Genomic DNA, 20,324 nt, shown 5'->3' with positions numbered 1-20,324 from the left:
CTCAGGTGAAACAGTAACAACAGGAGGATGGCTGCTTGAGGGTCCTCCCCTCTGAAGGGTTCTACAGAATTTGACTGCTCTTTCAGACCACTTAAAATCTTTCATGTAATTTTCATTTCCAAGTCTGTGTTATTGATGAGGAACAGAGATTTTGTACTGTTTGGAGATGGGTGATAGCAGTGTACAGAGCAGTATTATAGGACATGATAAAAGAAGTTTACTTAATCTGGATGCAGCCTGCATGTTTTCTTATGGTGATTTTAAGGCAGTAGAGAACAGAATTTAGAAATCTGGTGCTTTCAAGGGGATGGGAGCACATCATCTCTGAATTAGATGTTACCTAAGAACAGGACCCAAGAAAGCCCTATCAGAACTGTACCTTGAGCTATTTTTTGGCTTCACATGTGTTGGTCTACTGATCAGTCAGTCAGCATCCATTTCTGTCTCTCTTGCAGTATAAGCTGCTGGAGAAAACCTTTTTAAAAGAGATTTTGAAAAGCAGGAGACCATATCGGCTGGCCTCATTATAGGAAGCGGCTGCAGCTCTGAGGGCAGTAACAGAACCTCTTTTGAGCCTTTGAAAGCATCGATATAAAGATCTGTATCTTGGAAAGTGGCCTTTTTACCAGCCATAATGTGAGCCAGATGAGTAGGAAAGCTATGGGCATTAATAATGAATGAGCCTTTTCTAAGCTTTCCAGAGCGTGCAGTCTCTGTAGCTAGTTTTCATCTTGCTATTTTGCATTCTTGTACCGATTTTGCAATGGTATAGAAACATGACACTCAGTGCAATGTGGGCTGGGGAGCAAGATCCCATGTGATGCTTGCAGATGTCAGAAGGGGATGTTTTCAAATCTTTGTAATAACTAATCAGTTCAGAAATTCAGAAAAGCAATTTTTGCATATCTTAATACGTGCTATAGAAAAAGGAAGAGCTCGAATGGGCATGATTTCACAGGATTCTACAGACTTCCTGGGCACTCTGTTTCTTGCTAAATCAACTTGCCTTGGGCTTCTTGCAGGAATATGCAGTTGTTTGGTTCCTGTGTCTGAACCACAGGGGTGCAGATGTACGCTTCCTTTTGTCTACACATGACTTTCAATTTGGTTTTTGTAGGTCATGCATCCCATCAGAGCCAAAATGAGAGTAAAACAAAACAAGCAAACAAACAAACAAAAAAATTCATTTTGGAGACATTTCTTTCCTTGCCTGAACAGAGCTCCCTTGTTCAGGTGATTGGTCCCTTAATTATTTCATCCTGGCCTTACCTTTTGATATTTACTTGCTTTTGTAGGAGCCAATGCCTTGGGCAAAGGCATTGAGAAAGGCAAAGGCAAGAGAAAAGGCAAGTGCTTTTCTCTGAATTACTAAGAGTTGAAGTGTGCACTGATTGTGCTTGATGTTTTTACATTCACGCCCTGTACAGATGGATTACTGTACCTGAACTTAAAGGGTAACGAGGACTCTGTCACTTCATGCATGCAGCCCTCACCACTGACGTTCCCTGTCATTGCAGTGTCTTGTGCTACTCTCTGTCTGCCCAACGGAGATCTTCCGTTGTGAGCAACTGCATCACTAAAGATCGTGTGTGGTGAAGCTTTGATTCCTTCCTGTGTCTTTCAGGTCCTGGAGGATCCAGTTGGTGACCCGTTAGCCAGTGACACGTTCTGGGCAGCATGGCTGCTCTTTGAATTCTCAGCTGGCAGAAGAATGTGACCAGCCTGCAGAGATGCTCAGTGTGGTCTGCACTTCCCCAGGAATTTTTTTTTTTTTTTTTTAATGAAGGATTTGACATGGAAGTAAATAGAGAGACTGAGGTGGAAAGATGAAGGCCTTTTCTAATGGTTACAAAGTTTGTTTGAGTTACAATTTTATTAAGAATTTTGCAAAGGATAGAAGAAACCAAAGGTGCATTGTGGACTTTAGGTTTTTAGTGGAGCAGCCTGAAGCTGCACTGTAGACGCTAAAAATATCACGTTACTGGTTCTGTGGCAGTTACATGTTTCTACCCATAGCACTGGTCAGATCTGAGTCCTTCATTACATCATGAAGGTAAATGTAACTCCTGTATTCAAAAAGAGTAAAATTTAGTTACACTGCATAGCAGTGGATATTAGGTAACTTTCTCAGACCTGGAAAATAGGGTCTCAGATAAGCACTGGTAAAATACTGCTATGTCTCATCTCCCTGCATTTCTGTCGTACTGCTGGGTATAACTCCTGGTGTGTTCCATACTCTGTAGTGCCGCAGAAGACACAAACTGGAGCATGGCAGAATCATCAGTGCTGAAGTCAGTGTTCTTGCAGGACTGGGGGAGGGCATACCTGCGTTGTTGGTACTTAATACCACCTGTATCTCAGATTGCCCAGGAAAGAAGGATGAATGGAGGAGGTGGGAGCTGCTGAACCCTTCTGATCAGTTTTCAGTCCCCAGGTCTGGATGGACTGAAGCTGCCAAGGCAATTGTGTCACCCTGCGGGCGGTCTGCGGCACTCTGACACCAGGCAGCGGCAGGCGAGTGCATCCTATTCACACGAGTGCCCTGCAGAGCAGCGTGAGTTGCGCAGACTCAAGTTTCCTACACACTGTAGCCACGGTGGGACTAATCCTGCATTTGGCTGAAGGCTGCTTGCTCCATTGGGGGTAAGCTGTTCCACTGCAGCTTTCCCGGGGAGCGTGCACAGCTCTGTTCCTTTTGCTCAGTGCTTTTCCTTACTTAACCCAGCCCCAAAGCTGCCTGTTACACTCTGTCTCCCACTGCTCACGCATCAGGAGCCCCTTTTCCTTCCTTGCTTTCGGAGACTACAAAGTGAATTGTGCATGAGAGTTTTGGGGCATGCAGGAGGAAAGCAGACCTTCGGTGCAGGTTTAAAACTCACGCTGCAGGTCACTGGGCGCTCCTGTGGGGTTTTACCCAAGCACTGCTGCCGGTTTTTCAAGAAGGGGTCACCTTTGCCTGAAGATGTAGGTGCCCCCAGTGCCTTTTGTAACGAAGTTGGCAAATAAAGGTTGTGAATGACTTTCTCCATGGTTGGTTTTTCACGGGAAGGGTGGGAGGCAGTACATCCGCAGGGGGTGCTGCGTTGTGTATGAGCACCGGGCGCTGGCTGCCCTGGGCGCACGTGTGGCGCTGTACTGCAGTGGCTGTCACTTGCAAAGCCCTTGCCTGGTCGCAGCTGCTGTATGGAAGGCGGTGCTGCCCGAGGGAGGACGCGCACGGGTCTGTGCCTCAGCTGTGGGACCACGCCGGGCTGCAGGCCGCGCCCGCCGGCTCCCCCGCTCCCGCCACAGCCGCCCTCGCTCCGGCCGCCGACGGGCCCTTCCCGCCTCCGTGGCGGCCGCGCGCCGCCTCCCTGCTTCCTCCCCATTGGCCCGGCGCGCGGTAGCAACAGCGACAAATATATCCTGCCGCTTCCTGATTGGTTGCCGCGTCCCGCCGAGCCATAGCAACAGCGGAGCGGGCGCGCGGCGCCGTTGGCGGGCGGGAGGCGCGGCGAGCGCGCGCGTCTGGCCTGAGGGGGCTCGGGGCTCGGCGGGAGAAGCGGGGACCGAAGCCCGACCCTCGGGGGCGGCAGGCTGCTGTTACCGGCGCTGCTGCCGCCGCCGGTAAGCGAGAGGTAGGGCCGTCCCCGCCACGCTGTGTAAAAGCCGTTTACTGCGCCTTTGCGCGGTGAGGGGCAAAGAGCTGCGGCTTCTTTGCGGCCCGTGGTGGAAGGAGACACTCGTGAGGCAGCCAGTGGAACGGCCTCCGTGCAGGAGCAGTGGCACGGTAGCAAGTCACACTGGATCTCGATAGATTTTGTATGAGATCCCACATAAGATATTTTATTCTTCACCCCTAATGATACATGTTCCTACAATTACTGTTATTTAGCCAGTCAGTGGTATGTACTGTGTGGGGATGAAGATTACATTTCCCTGCTGTTGAAAATGGATGTATCGAAGTAAAAAAATGATGACTCTCTTTACAATGAGATGTATTTTCAGTTCCTTTTAAAAACGTAGTGCTGTTCCCTGCCAGGGAAAATGAGAAAGATTAACACTAGCTGTATTGGAATTTTAGATACCCGACATTCAAAGTTAAGTAGATTATTTTCTAAGAGAACAACCCATGCTAGGGAATGCAGGTATTTTGGTTTTGCAGATAACTGACCTTTGTTCTACCGTTTTAACAATACCAGTGTCCTAAGGCCTTGAAAGATATTTTTTTTAAATAGCTCAAGAACACAGTTGTTTCGATGTTCTAAGTAAAAAGAAGAGGTTGAATTCACCAGAATTCCTAAGGAGTGCTATAACAGGTCTCTTTTCCAAACCTGAATCTGAAAAAGGCTTTGCAGCTAAAGCAGAATTAAAGCTTTTTCACTTAACACTTAATGAATTTAATTTCCAAATTTGGCACGGTTGTTCTCTGGAGAACAATTGCATTTTCTAGGTCATTTCCCAGATGAAATAACTTACTGCTTTTCTGGAAATTTATGTTAGATGACTCAAGGCTTGATAGGTGAAATCCAGCAAATTAAAAGTCTTTTAAGAGATGTCAAGTGGTTGAAGTACAGTGTATTCTGACCCACTAGCATCTTTGCCCTGTGCTGCCTGGATATTGAATTTGCACAAAACACTTCTAAGGAGCTAACTGCATTTGGACAAGAACGTGCAAGCTGTGCCTACAGATGATCTCACAGGACTTGGCTGTGCTGAGTTACAGGTAGCTGAGCAGAATTGGGAGGTAGGCTGCTGCTTTCCCAGCTGTGAGCTAGAACAGATGAGATGCATAGCCCATGCAGTAGAGGAAGAGATCAAGTGAATCTCTGCTGAATGCCAGCATTGCTTAGCCTTTGGCCGCCTCTGCCTGTGCTGCTGGGTGGAGTTCATCTTTAAAGGACAGCATAGTGGAGCTCTTTATAGTGTATTCGCAGTGGGCTAGCATTTGAATTGTTCAGTTTGTCTTACCTTGTTCTTGTTTCCTAGGTGTGATTTGCATCCCCGTCATGTTCTGGTTTCCCTATCCTACCATATGTAGCAAGTTCTGGATGTGTTAATGTTTTTCTTCCTTGGAGCTGTATTTAGAAGCACTCTGAGCACGTGGCTGACCTGCCTGGAGCTGAACGTGCTGTACCTGCTGTTGTCATTCCTCAACATGGCATGGCCTAGTGAAGCAAGGAGCTTGCCCTAGATGGGAAAAACAAAGCCGTTTTTATCTTAAAATGCATATAAGGGCCCAAAGAACAATACTTATATGTGTTAATTGATCACAGCAAGGGGATAGAAATCTAGGAGCATTTTCAGAAGTTCTGTTAGCTTGGCTGTCCCTGAGGTGAGAAGGACACTTTGCCAATAGGCAGGCATCCATCTTTTCCAGCCACTGCTGCTAGAGACAGCTTTCTTCTTGGCAGTTTGACAGCCAGCCCCTAAGACTGGCAAGGTTAGAGGCTGAGCTGTTGCCTATCAGTAGTTATAGGCTAGAAGTGTGGTGTAGAAATGACCGTATGGAGGACTTGCGTGGCAGCTGCGCGTGAAAAACATCTCCGAGCTAATCCGCCACACTGCTAGAGCGGATTAATGACATGAGAAGCAGCTTTCCCTGCTTTCAGTCCCATTGACAGTTCCGCTAGCTATGACAGTTACTGAATGGGTGCATCTGAGGCTCACTCGGGACAAATGTTAGGAGATACAATGTAAGGGCCAGTATTTCCAGGCAGTCTCTTGTCCTGGATGCCTGGCTCAGTGTGCTTTGGGGCCTCATTTCTGGAGGAAATGAGCACTTAGGCAGTGACTCAAGCAGGGCACCCAGAATAAGAAGACACTTTTGAAAACGTTGGCAGAGGCATTTTGTTTTATCTCTGCACTTCATTGGTCTTATCCCCAAAGTCTTTCATGTTACGTTCTGCAGTGAAAGGTAGTTGTTTCAGATCAATCATTTTCAGTGGGATTTAATCCAGTTCTAAATCAACTAATCCACTTTGGTAAAGTTTGAAGAGCAGTAAAAATTCATTTGATAAGACAGATCTGGGCTTATTTTTTCAACGTGGCTGCTGATGCTGAGCCCTTAATTTTGTATGCCCAGCATGAGGTGTCTTCGGGGTGGTTCCAGAAATCCTGGACATAAATTCTGATCTTATCTGTAGGCTGCAAATTTTCAGCACCTTTGGAAAATCCCTGGGATTTAGTAAGATTAAGGTTTTTTGGGTTTGTTTAGTTTTTTACTTTCAGTATTTACTTAATATATGTTGGGGTTTTTTTCCTCTTACATGTAGAGCCTTTTTGCAGTGTGGTGCTCTGGTGATAGCTTCTGATAAGCAGGCTTTTCCATGTTTTCCTGTTTATGCTTGTGAATTCTGGTTACTTTCCTTTGATTACATAAAGAATAAACCCGCATTCTTGTGTTTGGACAGGGCTAGCAAACACCATGGTCTGAAGCAGCTCATGAAGAGTTAAAGCTGCTTTCAATTAGCTACTGTGTGCTTGCCACTTAAAGAAACCCCCACAACTGAGCATGCTTCACAACCCTGCATATCCCTGAATCATTCTGGCAAGTAAAAACACTGCCATGATCTTTTATTCAGACATGGTGCTTATTCTTCACTGGACTCTGAAATGAGCAAGCGCTTGAAGATAGCACATTTTGCCAGAGAGTTCTCAGGGTTTATCAACTCATGTCTGCACAGGATTTTGAACATGCAGAAGGCTACTGTGTGTGAATGCTGAATGGTATTAAATATACTGCAGTGATCCCAAATAGGTTTCCATATAGGGACCTAACCTTTCCCATGAGGGAGCAAGAGCTTTGCAGGTTTTGTACAAATCTCTGCTCTTTTGTTTTAAGGATCTTCCTGTGTTGGCAAATAGATACATAATGTACTTTACCTCAGTTCACGGCATGAACCCTGCTGCTTGTGAGCAGCGCTCAGGCAGTGTAATCTTTCTCCCTTCATTCGAGGTTTTACCTTTGAGTGATGAGGGAGGTTCTGTGGGAATGATTCAAGATTAACGTGAAATTGAAATATGACAAATAGTAGAATATTTTCACACACACTGTGACAGCCTAGAGGGTTCTGTTCTCGTTAAACTGTGGTGTATGGTTTGGCTAGAAATAAATCATTAAAATTGTAGTCCCTTGTGGTTTGGGAAAGAATCATCACACTTCAGCTACACCCACTCCTATCTCGTGCTCTGATCTTGTCATCGGTTACAACGCCTTTCCTCCCTGACACACGCTTATCTCACTTTATTGGGGGGATATGCTGCCAGGATTCTAACAATATAAATTATAGATAGTGCTAAGCCTGTGAAAGAATCTGTCCTTACAGCACTATCTGAGCATCACGCCCCGTGTAAGTGCCAGTCGCAGTATTTCCAAGATGAGATGCCCACAAACTCTCCATCTCTCTTCTTCTACCGTCCTCATTTCTGCTTCCTTTGCTGTGATGGGGAAGCTTGTTAATCCTCCCGTCATCAATTGGTAGTTGCTTCTGTTTTGTCTCTGGTTTTCATTGTCTTGTCCCCAAGACTTCTATCATTTAGCAGTTCCCTAAATAAAACACTTCCTTGCTGCAGAAAAGAGAGGGGAGATCATTTGCTCCAGGGATGAGGGGGATGTTAATGGCAGGGATGTTAGTTCCGTGAGCTTCTGGAAGGTGTGTGCTCTCTCACTGCTACCAGAACAACAAAAGGGAGGCTTTCTGCCATGGGGAAGGGCTGGGAATGGCAAGGGGTAGTCGTCTTGTTGTGTTCCCTCTTCACCAGTGTACCTTCTAGCTCTGTCCCCTCAACTGGACATCAGTACTGGGGAGACACCCTCTGAGACTGTTTCGGTGTCCCCAGTGCCCCTGTGCGGAGCAGAGCAGTGAACTAGAATGGCATTTCAGCAGGGAGCTATTTGTGGAACACTGGTGCTGGCTGATAATCAGATCTGCCTGTGGAGCAGCGCCACTGCCTTAGGTCATGGTGCAATTTTCAGTACCGTTAAGTTTCTCCATCTACACATTCTTGCTGGGTGTGGTCAGTTTGCCAAGCAGGCTCAGTCCGGCCTCATGAGAGCAGTGTTTCTGAGCTCCTGCCTGAGCTTTGCTGGGCATCACAGAGCTCTGTAACGTCACGTATGATGCCTGGCATCTGAGCTGGGCAGGGCAGCCACAGTGAAGTAGTGTTCTGCACCCCATTCAGCACTCCAGCAGAAGGTCTGCTGGCATTTCCATTTCCTTTCCGTTTTTCAGATACTATAACTCAGCTTACAAATACTGTAGCAGATGAAAACTCATTGTGTGAGCTCTAATTTGTTTTTATTCATACCTCTGTAGATCCGTGGAGCCATTCTTACAGCTGAGGATCCAGACCACTAGGCACTGTACACCCAGGAGAATATAGGTACTCACCCACAGACCGTATGTGTGTGAAATGCAATCTCTTCACTTTCTTTAGGTTACAGTCAGACTGTAGAAATGCCGCATACAAGATTGCCTTATTTTAGCACTTTTCCTTGCAACTGTTGGTTTAGATATGATCTGGTTTTAGGGCAATGAGGTTACATGTCATGTTGTGGGATTCACGGTTAAGAATTTTTAAGATGCTTGAGCCATTATACAGAAGCTTCAGTCAAAAAAAACCAGAAGCATTTGATGGGAATGTGTTTTTTTTTGTGTGTGTGTAGATATATCCACATATGTTTGGCAGATTAATGCAGATTGTGTGGTTCAGTGGGTGAATAACTGGTTTCAAAAATACTTTGTAATCTGTTTCCCTCAGGAGTCTGAAACTGCCGTACGAGACTAGAAAGCTTTTGGTAGACCCTACAGATTTTCAGAACGGTTGGAACACTTTGCAGGCTGATCTCTACTAAGAAGTTACTACAGTTGCAAAGTGTCTGAACCTAAGCGTGTTGGGCATTTTGGATTGGCCCATCTCTCACCATTCTTGCATAAGTGTTAGAGACCTTAACATCTATATTTTTACATTGAATTTTACCTTTTCAAGAACATGGTCCTGCTGTCCCTAGACAAAACTTTGTCCTTAGGTAAAATCAATACAAATTTTGCATTAATGTGATGATGAGTTAGACTGATGTCGGGATCCATTCTGCTACAGTTTTACATGTCACTGCCTTCTCTTAGGAACAGTGAAAATAAAATCCTGCTAGGAAAGAGGCACCGTTCAGCATGCTGATACGTATGTACGACTGTGTGCTTCGCAGTACTGCAAAGAGCTATTTCCTGAATGTTCTGGCTATCAGTTTATAACATGCTACCTGTGATTTTTATCTTTCATGCTTTATTAGATATAACTGCCACTTATTAGTCATAATATTTATGTCCTTTAAAAAACCCTAGCAATATAACTGCAGCATTTATTTTAAATGATGTTAGCATTTTAAATTACCATGCCCAAAATCCAGTGATGTTTGAGTTAAGGCTAAAAACTTTTGGCTGACACAATGGGCTGGTTTTACTCCGTTGCAACAGTGCCAGGGGACAGTGGGAGAGTAGCGTCAGGAGCGGGACCAGCCTTGGTCCCCTGCCTGGCACGCGTGCCAGCGTGATGGCTTTCTTCTTTGGGGGGAGGACGGGTGTGAACTAAGTGGATGTAGGTGTCGTGGCCAGCAGCTCTGATGCTGAACTGTGCGATGGAGAGCAGAGCTTTTGCTTGGAGGGGCAGTGGTGTTTCTGTGCTGGCTGTGGGCCGAGTAGGAAAAGCTCAATCTGTGATTTTTGGTACGAGATGGGTAACGCGAGCACTAGCATCTCTGCCGGCAGCAGGGCGGCTGTGCCGTTTGCACAACGCCTTGGCTTTGAGACGGTTTTAGGTAAGGCCGGTGCGCTGTCGATTTAGCAAAGAGCAGCTCGACTGTTACGAATTAAAAGAGGCGGTAAGCGGGGCCGTAGCTGGCTCTGCTCGGCAAGGTGTGGGGGTGGTGCGGGGCCCGTGCCCCTCCCCGGCCACAGGCACGGCTACGTACGTCCCGCAGGACAAAGCCGGCGGCGCGGGCGCGGCGGCAGGGCCGCACAGGCGAGCAGCCCCCGCAGGCGGGCAGGGCGGCAAGGCCCGGCTCCGCAGTGCTACGCGCCCACCGCCCACCTCCACCTTTGCAGCAGTAAAATGCAGCACTCGCAGCGCGCATGCGTCCCCCGGCCGGCGCCCCGCCGTAGCTATTTATAGCAAGTGACGTCACCTAGAAATAGACCGCGGGGGAGCAGCGCCCCCTCCCCTCCCCTGCAGTCCCCGCAGCTCCGCCCCCTCGTTGCCTTCCCAGCGCGCAGGCGCAGGCGGCGGCAGCAGCGCGAGGCTCCGAGCCGGGCGCAGAGGCGCGAGCTCCACACGCCGCCGAGGGGACGCAGCGAGCGCGCGGCTGCCCGCTTTGCCGCCGTCTGGGAGCGCGAGGCGCCAACCGTCGCCTGGCAAGCGCGGGCGCGCGGCGCCTGAGGCGAGCCCGGCGGCCGCTGAGGGAGCGAGCGAGCGGGCGGGCGGGCGTGAGGCGGCGGCTCCTTCGGCTTCCCTACTCGCACCGCCCGCGCGTTTCCAGGCGCACATCCCCGCCCCCCCGCCTTGCTCGCTGTCTCTGAGGGGCGTAGAGTGCCCAGCCCGGCGGCCACCACGGAAGCGGCAATGGGGGACCGAGAGCAGCTGCTGCAGCGAGCCCGCCTGGCCGAGCAGGCGGAGCGATACGACGACATGGCCTCGGCCATGAAGTCGGTGAGTGGGGCTGGTAGCGTGGCGGCTGTGGGTCGTACCCGGGGAGGAGTGTGTAGGGTGGGTAGTGGCGGGGGAAGGAGGGAAAGGAAGTCTGGGCTGGCCCGAGGCGGAGTTGGGTCCCGGGGAGGATGCGAGCCGCCGGGTCCCGCCCGTGGCGGTGAAGAAAGGAGGGCGGGAGCAAGCGCCAGGCCGTCCCGCCGGACACCTCGCCACCGTGTGGGGCGGTGCCCGCAGCTGCCTGCCTCGGGGGGAGGCGAGACGAAGCGTAGCCTGTCCACGCTGGACCCGGAGCCCCCTTTTTCCTGTTAAAATTCATTTTTTCCCTCATGTCCCTTCATGCCCTCGCAGCCCTCCCGCTCCCGCGGCGCTCTCAGCCCCGGGGGTGTGGCTGTCCCCGTGCCCTCCTAGCCGCGCTCCCCCACCCCGCCAATCCGGCGCGCCGCGCAGCGGTTTGAATGCTGCCCGCCTCGCCCGGGGGCGGCGGGAACGCAGCGGGGCCGTTCTCCGAGTCCTGCTCAAAACGGGGCCCTTTCTCGCGTACCGCCCCCCCCCTTCTCCGGTGGGGACGACGGGTTTGACCTTGGGGTTTGCCTCCCCTTCTAGGGGCGGCTAGGGGTGCCGGTCGGGTGGGATGGCCGCTGCGGCGGGGGGTGTCTGGAGAAACGGCGCATGGCGAGAGGAGCCTCTACTTTTTCTAGACGTTTCTTTTGCCTCGCGATAAAAGGCACGAATTAGGGGCCTCACCCATAAGCATCAGCGCTCTGACTCGAGGGTAGTAGTTGCATCAGTGTATAAAAGCTACCCAGCGCACAAAGAGCATTTCCCAAGCTTTAACATTGCTTTTTTGACTCTTCTTTGTAGGGTAGCACATTCTCAGTGTGTTCTGTACACAGTTGAATACTGAAATGTATTTAAACAATAAGTTACAGTTGCAACTCTGCTTATTTCAGAACCAAGCAATGAAAATTACTTGTATTGTCCTCTCTGTACTGATATATAATAAAATTGCAGAATGATCAAACTTGTTATGTCTAGTCCTTTTTTTAAAAACAAAGTATTTATATAATCTGGGGTTTGAGTGGTGTTATTATTGCTAGTAAGCGCTTAGCAGTGTCTTTGCTGTATCTGATTACAGTTGGTTTGTTCTTGCTGATCTGTCCTTCCTGAACACCAAAGGCCCCATGAGGAATCTCTTCCTGTGAGAAGTGCTGCTGTTTAAAGACACGAGATGATTCTGTAGTTTGAAAGAGCAGCTTCAAATGGAATAAGAATCAGTCTGTTTAGTCTCCTTCAGGGACTGTGATGTACGTTGCCTCCCTTAAATGAGGGCAATAAAAAGATACTTGTATTTTGCTGCTCTTACTCTCTTTTGCTATTGTGTCATTGTGAATACTGCCACCAGTCCAGTTCTAAGGCAGCAATACCTATCAGTATACAAAGCACTAGACATGAAAATAAACTGTATTTTAATGATATTGCTAAAATTATTGATACATATAGTAGTCACGTCTCTGTTTATCCCTCAGATCTCTCAGTTGCTCATTCTAAAAGATGAAATGGAGAAACCACTGAAATCCACTGCTGCTCTAGAAGACTTCTTGTAGCGGTAGTTAGTAGATAGCTTTTTGTTTTTCCAAATAGCGCTGAGCTACAGTGTATGTGTGGCGCTCTGAACATACATAAAAGAAACAGTTGTTATGCTTCAGGAAATAGGTAAAGTACATCGAACTAGTGTGTATGTCCAGCTGTCTCTTTTAAACTGTCCTAAATACTATGCAATTTTCACTCATCTTGAGTCATAGTATTGTCATCTGTATTAATGAGCTTCTGTAGTGGGGAGAGCACTTCATAAGTGACCTGAGGCTTGAGCATTTGTGGAAATTACATGATAAATACTTCAAAAATACAAAAAGTAAAGCTGAATTTAAAATGTAATAGTTCCCTTATTTTAAGCTGTTTGATAATGTAGCATCTATTGGTTACATGGCTTTCGCAGGTGCTCACTCTTAACACCGTGGTTTCCAGAATGCTCTTGTTAGAAGTTGATTTTGTAGGTCTGAGCAGAAGCTCCTATGAAATGTTACGTGGACCATCTGTTCTCACACAGCTAATACTTCCTTCATTTTCAGAGATTGTCAATAACAGCTATTAAGAGAATTTTATCCATATAAAATATTAAAATGATCTTGCCACTCAGAGGTGTTAGACTTCCTTCAACAGGAAATCAGTGTTCTCGCTCAGATATTTATTCTCGATACAGGTTATCTTAATTTGAAAAGTTGATTTACATTTTTCTTTAAAAAACCCCTCTGAATATAACACATCTGATGGTTTTTGAAGATACTATATGAAAGTAGTGTGCTTTCAGTGTAAATTGAAATCTCAGTGATCTAAGTTCTCTGTATTTATCACTGCACATTTACGGTACACAACATAGCCAACAAACTGATAGTTACTCCTAAAGACAAAGACTATCTTAGTGAAAGCATGATTTTTGAGACTGCTGCTGAAGTAAGAAGAAATGGGAAGACTGCAGTTTCAGCTGTCAGTATAAAGCTAGAGAAATGCTTATTTTTCAGTCCTATCAATCCTTTCTTTTAAAGGAAAGCCAAATGAAGTAGAAGTGGTAGCTTAAATAAGGAAAGTACTGCTCAATAATACAGTTTTTTTGTTGCTGTTAAGCTTTTTCTTGAAAGGATTCTAGTATTTTGGCTTACAATGCGTAGACGGGAGAGGAACATCAAACCTCCACTTAGTTTGCTATTATAAATGAGTTCAGTTTACTTTTTTCCAGCCAAATTTATTTTAATAGAAAATACAATAATATGTAAATGTGTCTCTGAATGGCATTCTTCCAAGGGGTGTGGCATTCTCATTGCATTAAATGCTGCTCCAGGATTCCGACTATTTGAAATATAACTCTACATGGTAGGTAAGAAAATTACTTCTCAAAACACTGGGAGAGGATATGCTCTTACTGTAAGTGTTAAAGATTCTCTCTTTGTGGAACAAGTACTGTAGCATCTTGAGAATACAGCATTGAGTACCTTTGTTGTACATCATTCCAGTAATGGTTAAACATTTTAGCTGTATAAACCCCTGGTATTTCAGACAGTATTAATCCTATTATGTAACGCTCAGGACCTATATTGATTAACGAAGTCTTGGAATGATATAAAGTTTTTAAAGCAAAACAGCTTGAGGTTCTAGTTTAATTTGTAGGCTTGATCTGTCTATATAAATGGACTTAAAAGTTTGGGATGTTCCATATTTTTAGTATAGGATCACTTTGAGTTCTTCACATCAGTGCCTGGTTTTGGGTTAATGGGGTGTGTAGGAGGGGGGGATGAGATGCCTTTACTGTAAACAGTATCTTCCCCTGCTGTGAGATTACTTCCTTAACTGTGGTTGTATACAGTAAATCTAACTGTAGAACTTTGAATGCTTCATATAATATACTGAAGCCACATCATGCAAGAAACTGATCTGGTATTTAAACCAGTCTGGCTTCTATTTGTTAAAAAATTCTAGACTGTATAACTTTGTATCAGGAGAGTTTTAGTAGTTAAATCTGACTGTACTGGCTCAGGTAAAGTCATTTTTTGGAGCAACTTGCTGAGAACTGCTGTAGCTGTGACTTAGATGGTCTGTCTAAAAGCAGTAACCCAGTCACATACGTTCAATTGACCTGGGTCAGTTCTGCTAGGTAATCTGTGTCATGCATCTGCTCTCAGTTGTGGCATCTTTGCTTTGGTGTGCCTTCCATGTGAAAGGTAACTTGGCTGGTATGGCCTTTGTGGGATCACAGACATGGAAGTAATTTCTGAGCTGATAGAGTACTGCCATGCTCATGCGCGTGTGCAATTAGCAATTCCAGGGTTGTAGTCAGTATCTTACATATACTCCCATTTTTTTCCCAGTAAGGTATACCTGAAAGTATTTTAGAAATAAATGATTTGGGACCGTATTCTTTTACAAAAAAGCAGACTGTCAGTCTGAATGAAGACTGCTAGCAGATCATAGTTCAGTTGCATCATTTGCCTCAGGATTTAAAATGGCTCCAAACTTAAGTGTGAGCGGGGGGTGCCTTTGTGTAAGGAAAGTATAAAGTAACACCTAAGTAAGTAAATACTACTTTGAAGTCATTCATACTACAGATGGCGTATAAGAAAGTGTGTCTATGTCTAAAACATAAATTATCGCAGTCCCAAGATCTTTTCTATTAAGGAAGGGCTATTAGAATGGAAGGTAGTAAGAAGTAAATTTCTTTCAGCATTTCAAGTTTTCTTTTTTTCTGCATCACCCCTGCACGTGAAGGGGAATAAGTCTGGTGTTACCTACTTTGTTAGTCTATTGGAAATAGATAAAACAGTAACAGCTACATAAAGGTCACGTGCTTTCCTTTGAGTCTGGATTCCTGTAATATTGCTGTTACACCAGGGAGGTAGATTGATTTTTAAATAATCTACATAGCTAGATAGATCTTTTAGCTAGGATGAGGAATAATTTGCTGTGGACTTGAATTATTGGTAGTTGCTGGTTCTCTTAAGATACATCAGTAACTTCTGATACATCATGAAACTAGTAGATATCTCTTCAGCATGTTGAATTAGCTTTTCCTGTTAGTTTTTCCTTTTTACTATAAGGAACGGTTTCAGGGTGTGTTTCAGTCAGTCTTGGGGAATTAAATTGTACAGCAGTCTAGTGATGATCTGGAATAGTCTCTTAATTAAGTCTCTTATCTCTTAGATAATTTCTTAACCAAAACACTGAAAGTAACATTTTTTCCGCATGTTAACAACTGTTCTGCAGTTAGTCCTGAAAGATGGCTTTCTCCTGGGCTTTTTTTGTTGTGCTTTACATGAATGTACCTTGAGTATTCCTTGCTATTTCTCAGTCTTGCTTTGTCAGGATTCTGTTAGTCTGGGGCTTATTGAGATTTTTGGCAAACTTGGTACAAGCTGATGTAACAGCTAAACATTAACTAGCTAGTCTAAATATACAGTATGAAGATGCTTCGAAAAGTTACACTGTGTTTTAAAGATTGCACTGTAGGCCGACTTATAATACAGAATGTGGGAGTAAAGACCAGTCAAGGTTACCAAAGTTCATGCTAGCTAGACTTTACAAGATCCTCCCTCTATTAATGTGATCTTCAGAAATTTCTGCAAATATCTGTTTATCAGTACTTGCATTGAATTATGGCTGTGATTAGGGAAGGCTGGAAGGCTTTTCAGGTGTGGGTTGTCTGCAATTACAGTGTCTCCTGTGCAAGTGGGCTTTGTAAGTCAGCTTCTTCAGGGTAGGTTTTACGGTACATTTTCTGCAGTTAAAAATGAGTAACACCAGACGAGATATAATAGACTAGAAAAAAACTTGGAACACTCTTTGAAGGCTAGCGATAGTCCTGTAAGATTGTATTTTCTTTCTTGTGGAAAATGGTGAAATTTGAAAATTGATTAATTTATCTCCCCTTACGTAAATACACCAGCTATACAGCATAGTAAAAACCTAGGGTTTAGTACTCAAAAATTTTTTATGCTTCCCAAGACATGTGCTGCAAAATGCCATTTTGGTGCTTTGAATACACAGAAGACATTTGTCTAAAAGTTCATATTAGAAAGTTTAAGAAGCCACCTTAAGGAGGTAGAAGAAGTAATTATAACAAGGTTTAGGATAACTGCATTACCTTTTTTTAGTTATTGAATACTTAAATACCAAAATTTAGTAGGATGTTTAGTTTGAAGCTGAGAATAAATAACAGGTGATAAATGGAGGATGAGGTGACAAATGGAGGTGATGATGTATCAGGTGAAGAATTAAGATGGCTGTGGTTGTGCTCCTGTAGCTTTTAATTTCTTTTGTGTGGAGTCTGAGCTGCAAAGCCAGGAAGTGGTATTTCTGTTACTACTGCCCCAATAACTCTTGTCCTCAGTTATTTTTGTATCTTGTGTATTTTTCCATACTCAGTTGGGTTTTTTTGTGGGTAGTGTAGCTCAGTAGTATATCAACAGATCAGGATTATTTATTTTTTTTAATACTGTAAAGATCATGAAGATGGGAGGAGAAAAAAGGATTTATTTGTATGGTTAAGTGATACTTGCAAGTTTAGCAAAACATTATTGACTCCTTTTGATCAATCACTGTGTTTGCAATGAACTTTCAAGCAAAGTCCTCCAGCAGTGCAGAAATGACCAAAGGATAATCTTCTTTGGTGGATTTCTTTATATTTGTAAAAGTGAGTGCTGTCCTAATAGACTGTAGGAAATAAAAAGCTCTTAGCTGAGCCTTTACATTTTGAGGGTGTTAATATCTTTACTAGAGAAGATGATATAATGGGTCATAGTAGAGATTGTTGAGGGAGAGATTGTTGGGAGGATGTTGATTGGAAGCTGTGAAGACGTTTTGAAGATGTCATTGGAGTAGATTCCTGTGCATTTCACCCCCTGTAGATCATCTCTAATTGTATTAGGGCAGGTAGAATAGTGTATCTTTTGGGAGTTCAGGTTCCTGAGCTATGGGGGAAAGGCATTTTGGAGATAAAACTAATTGACTTAAAATATTTTAATAACAAAACCTAATTTGAAATTAAGCTCTCTCTAACTGTAACAGTTAGATTTGATATAAATTATTTTTTAGACTTGGAAAGATGCATATTCATTGGGTGGTTCACTGGTTACACCAGCAATCTCAGAATAGTATAAATATTTGTGACTTGATTATTTATAGTATGTAAGTAATTGGTTGTGAAAGAAGTAATTAATGATTTTAGCAGTGTCTGAGCAAACACAAGTTTACTTTCACACCAAAGCACCTATCCTTAGGATTCTAGTGTTCTTTTAATGCAGTGTGCTTGAAGTAGCAGAGTTCCACTTTTTCATCCTGATTCCTGTGAGTTTAATTTCATGTTTGTAAATCTGCAAAAGCAGAACAACTTCAAGTGGCTATATCTGATAGGTTTTATTCTCCTAAATTAACGCAGCAAGTGATATAGGCCTAAATACAATATTAGAAGTATTACCCTTCCCTGTCACAGCTTTTTGTAGTAGAAATTTGGAATTGATCATGGCTTTTTTTCTTGATTTTTCTGTTCTGTTTCTATGCAGTTTCTTTCATGTCCTGTCCCTGAAGGTTGTCTGCAGACACCAGTCAGCAGAAATCAGGATAACTTTTCTATTACATTGTAAAATTGCTCACTAAGTGACTGAAAGATAACTATGAAACACTAACTTCATTTGTACTATGCAGAGCTTAATCATAATGACTGCAGCGCTTCCATCTGCTGTCGAATGAAAGCAAGCAGCAGAGGAAAGAAATGCAAGGACTGCACCAGTTTCCAGTGTCTATGCTGTGTTCCAGATTCATAAAACTGATATTCTAGGTACATTAAATTAATCATATAAGTGTGTAGTCTGCATAATTATAGCAGACTTCCTAAAGAACTTGAGCCTTCCTTCTGAGAATGCTTCTCCATTACACAAGCCTGACTCACTTTTATTCAGTGAATGTACTTTGCAATGGTTTCTAAATACCTATTCCATTGCAATTAAACTGGGGTGCTCACTCTTAAGTCTTAACTGCAGAAATAGTTTTAAAGTTTGTGTTACAAACTGACTCCTGTCTAGAAGGAATTTGGGGATCTAGAAGGAGTTTTGAGTCTTGCACTTCATGATGGAAGTATTGAAGTTTGCACGCTCTTCCTTAAGACAAACCCTTTAAATTTTGTCTTCGTCTGTATTTTCAGGTAACTGAGCTGAATGAGCCTCTCTCAAATGAGGATCGAAACCTGCTGTCTGTAGCCTACAAGAATGTAGTCGGAGCTAGACGATCTTCCTGGCGCGTCATCAGCAGCATAGAGCAGAAGACTATGGCAGATGGGAATGAGAAGAAGCTGGAGAAGGTTAAAGCCTATAGGGAGAAGATAGAAAAGGAGCTTGAGACAGTCTGCAATGATGTTTTGGCTCTCCTAGATAAATACTTGATCAAGAACTGCAATGACTTCCAGTATGAGAGCAAGGTCTTTTATCTGAAAATGAAAGGGGATTACTACCGCTATTTGGCAGAAGTTGCTGCTGGAGAGAAGAAGAACAGTGTTGTGGAAGCCTCAGAAGCTGCCTATAAAGAGGCTTTTGAGATCAGCAAAGAGCACATGCAGCCCACTCACCCAATTAGGCTTGGGCTGGCACTCAATTTCTCGGTGTTCTACTATGAAATCCAGAATGCTCCTGAGCAGGCCTGCCTTTTAGCCAAACAAGCCTTTGATGATGCCATAGCAGAGCTGGACACACTAAATGAGGATTCCTACAAGGACTCCACTCTCATCATGCAGTTACTTCGAGATAACCTCACTCTGTGGACGAGTGATCAGCAAGATGAAGAAGCAGGAGAGGGGAATAATTAGAAGGCTTTCCTCTGATCCCTCTTTCATCCACTTCGCCATCCCCATCATCACCAATATTTCCTTGCCACAGTCACACTAAATATCTAGTGCTAAGCATATCTGTATTGTACAGCTGTTCAGATCTGCTGTCCACTTCAACAAGAAGCAGTTTCAGATGAGTCTTCATGGGCATTGATGGATTAATTGGTTTATTGGCTCTATTTATCTTAGTTGCACTTGAGCAGTGCAGAAAGATGCATAGTAAAGGAGGCATTTTAGTTTGCCTGTTGATCAGAAAATACAGGAAAGAATAATGAAAGCGTTGAGGATAATGAGATTCCAATTTAATTTTTTTCCCATTTGAAATGAGCTGACCATTCTGTTAAGCAGTACATTTTGTGCATGCAGAGTAAATTAGCCACCCCAAATTTTTTTCAATGAAAACAGTTAAGCTGATGTTAAATGAAAACCCAGTTCATCAGTTTACAAAAAACTGTTTGAAATGTGAGATTTCAGTAGCAATTTGGTTTTTTTGCCTCTGACGTGCAGTTTCTTTTAATGCAGTGCATCTACCTAAGAGTTTTGATACTTGTAACCTTTTGCAGTTGTTTTGAAGAATCATGAATTTATTTTTTGTAAACTCTTTGGCTGTTTAGTTGTCTGTGTATTCTGACAACACTATGTCAATATTAGCCCATATTAAGATGGATAACTGAGATGCCAGACTTCTAAATTAAATGTTTTGGAATTAAATGAATAAAATAAAATGCTGCTTCGGGGATGTTATGTCTCTATAAGCTGTCCTGTCTTTTGTTCAGAGCACAGATTGAGTTACCTAACATCACTGATGGGTTAAAACATACCTAATCAGAAGTGTAATGAGAAGTTGCCTCACATGCTGAACAAACAAAATAAAAACCAGTGTGCTGAAAAGAAGCAAAAATCAAACAATCAAACTGCCCAAAACACCCACAGTCACCTAGAATGTGATACTGCTCACCTGTGTTAAAGTGGTTTCTGAAGGTGGTATATTTAGTTACTTGCTTGGTAGAGCAGTTGTAATACAACTTCTCAGCTCCTGTGCAGAATTGTAAAGGACATTACTTGTCATACCAATACAGAGATTTCTGTCCACTCTTAACTCCTAAAACTTTTTTTCCTGAAGTCCTAATCACCAAATCGTGTTTACACATGAAAATCCTGGTAACTTTATTTCATATTTACCTGCTTTAAACAGAAACAGTATTTGTTCTTAAGGAAT

General features: G+C 44.0%; 1 protein-coding gene across 5 annotated transcripts in view; it reads left to right on the top strand.

The window, feature by feature from the left end:
- YWHAH (tyrosine 3-monooxygenase/tryptophan 5-monooxygenase activation protein eta) overlaps positions 1 to 19,844 on the top strand; it is a 30,338-nt gene extending 10,494 nt beyond the window's left edge. The window contains exons 9-11 of one of the 5 annotated variants that reach the window (XR_013928929.1): positions 1,625 to 3,617; positions 8,298 to 8,364; positions 18,428 to 18,509. Coding sequence is in view for 4 of the 5 variants with exons in the window: in XM_080392266.1 (XP_080248392.1) it covers positions 10,597 to 10,683; positions 18,428 to 19,084 (744 nt within the window). In the remaining variant the exon portion in view is untranslated. Of the gene's footprint in view, positions 1 to 1,624; positions 3,618 to 8,297; positions 8,365 to 10,227; positions 10,684 to 18,427 lie in introns of those variants that run through there. The other 4 variants (XM_080392266.1, XM_080392264.1, XM_080392263.1 and 1 more) reach the window with 4 other exon arrangements.
- Positions 19,845 to 20,324: the final 480 nt, after the last annotated feature.

Source organism: Falco punctatus (assembly GCF_963210335.1).
Source record: "Falco punctatus genome assembly, chromosome: 1".
NCBI lineage: Eukaryota > Metazoa > Chordata > Aves > Falconiformes > Falconidae > Falco > Falco punctatus.
Note: the sequence above shows the minus strand (reverse complement) of the source record. Positions and strands in the feature narration are given on the sequence as shown.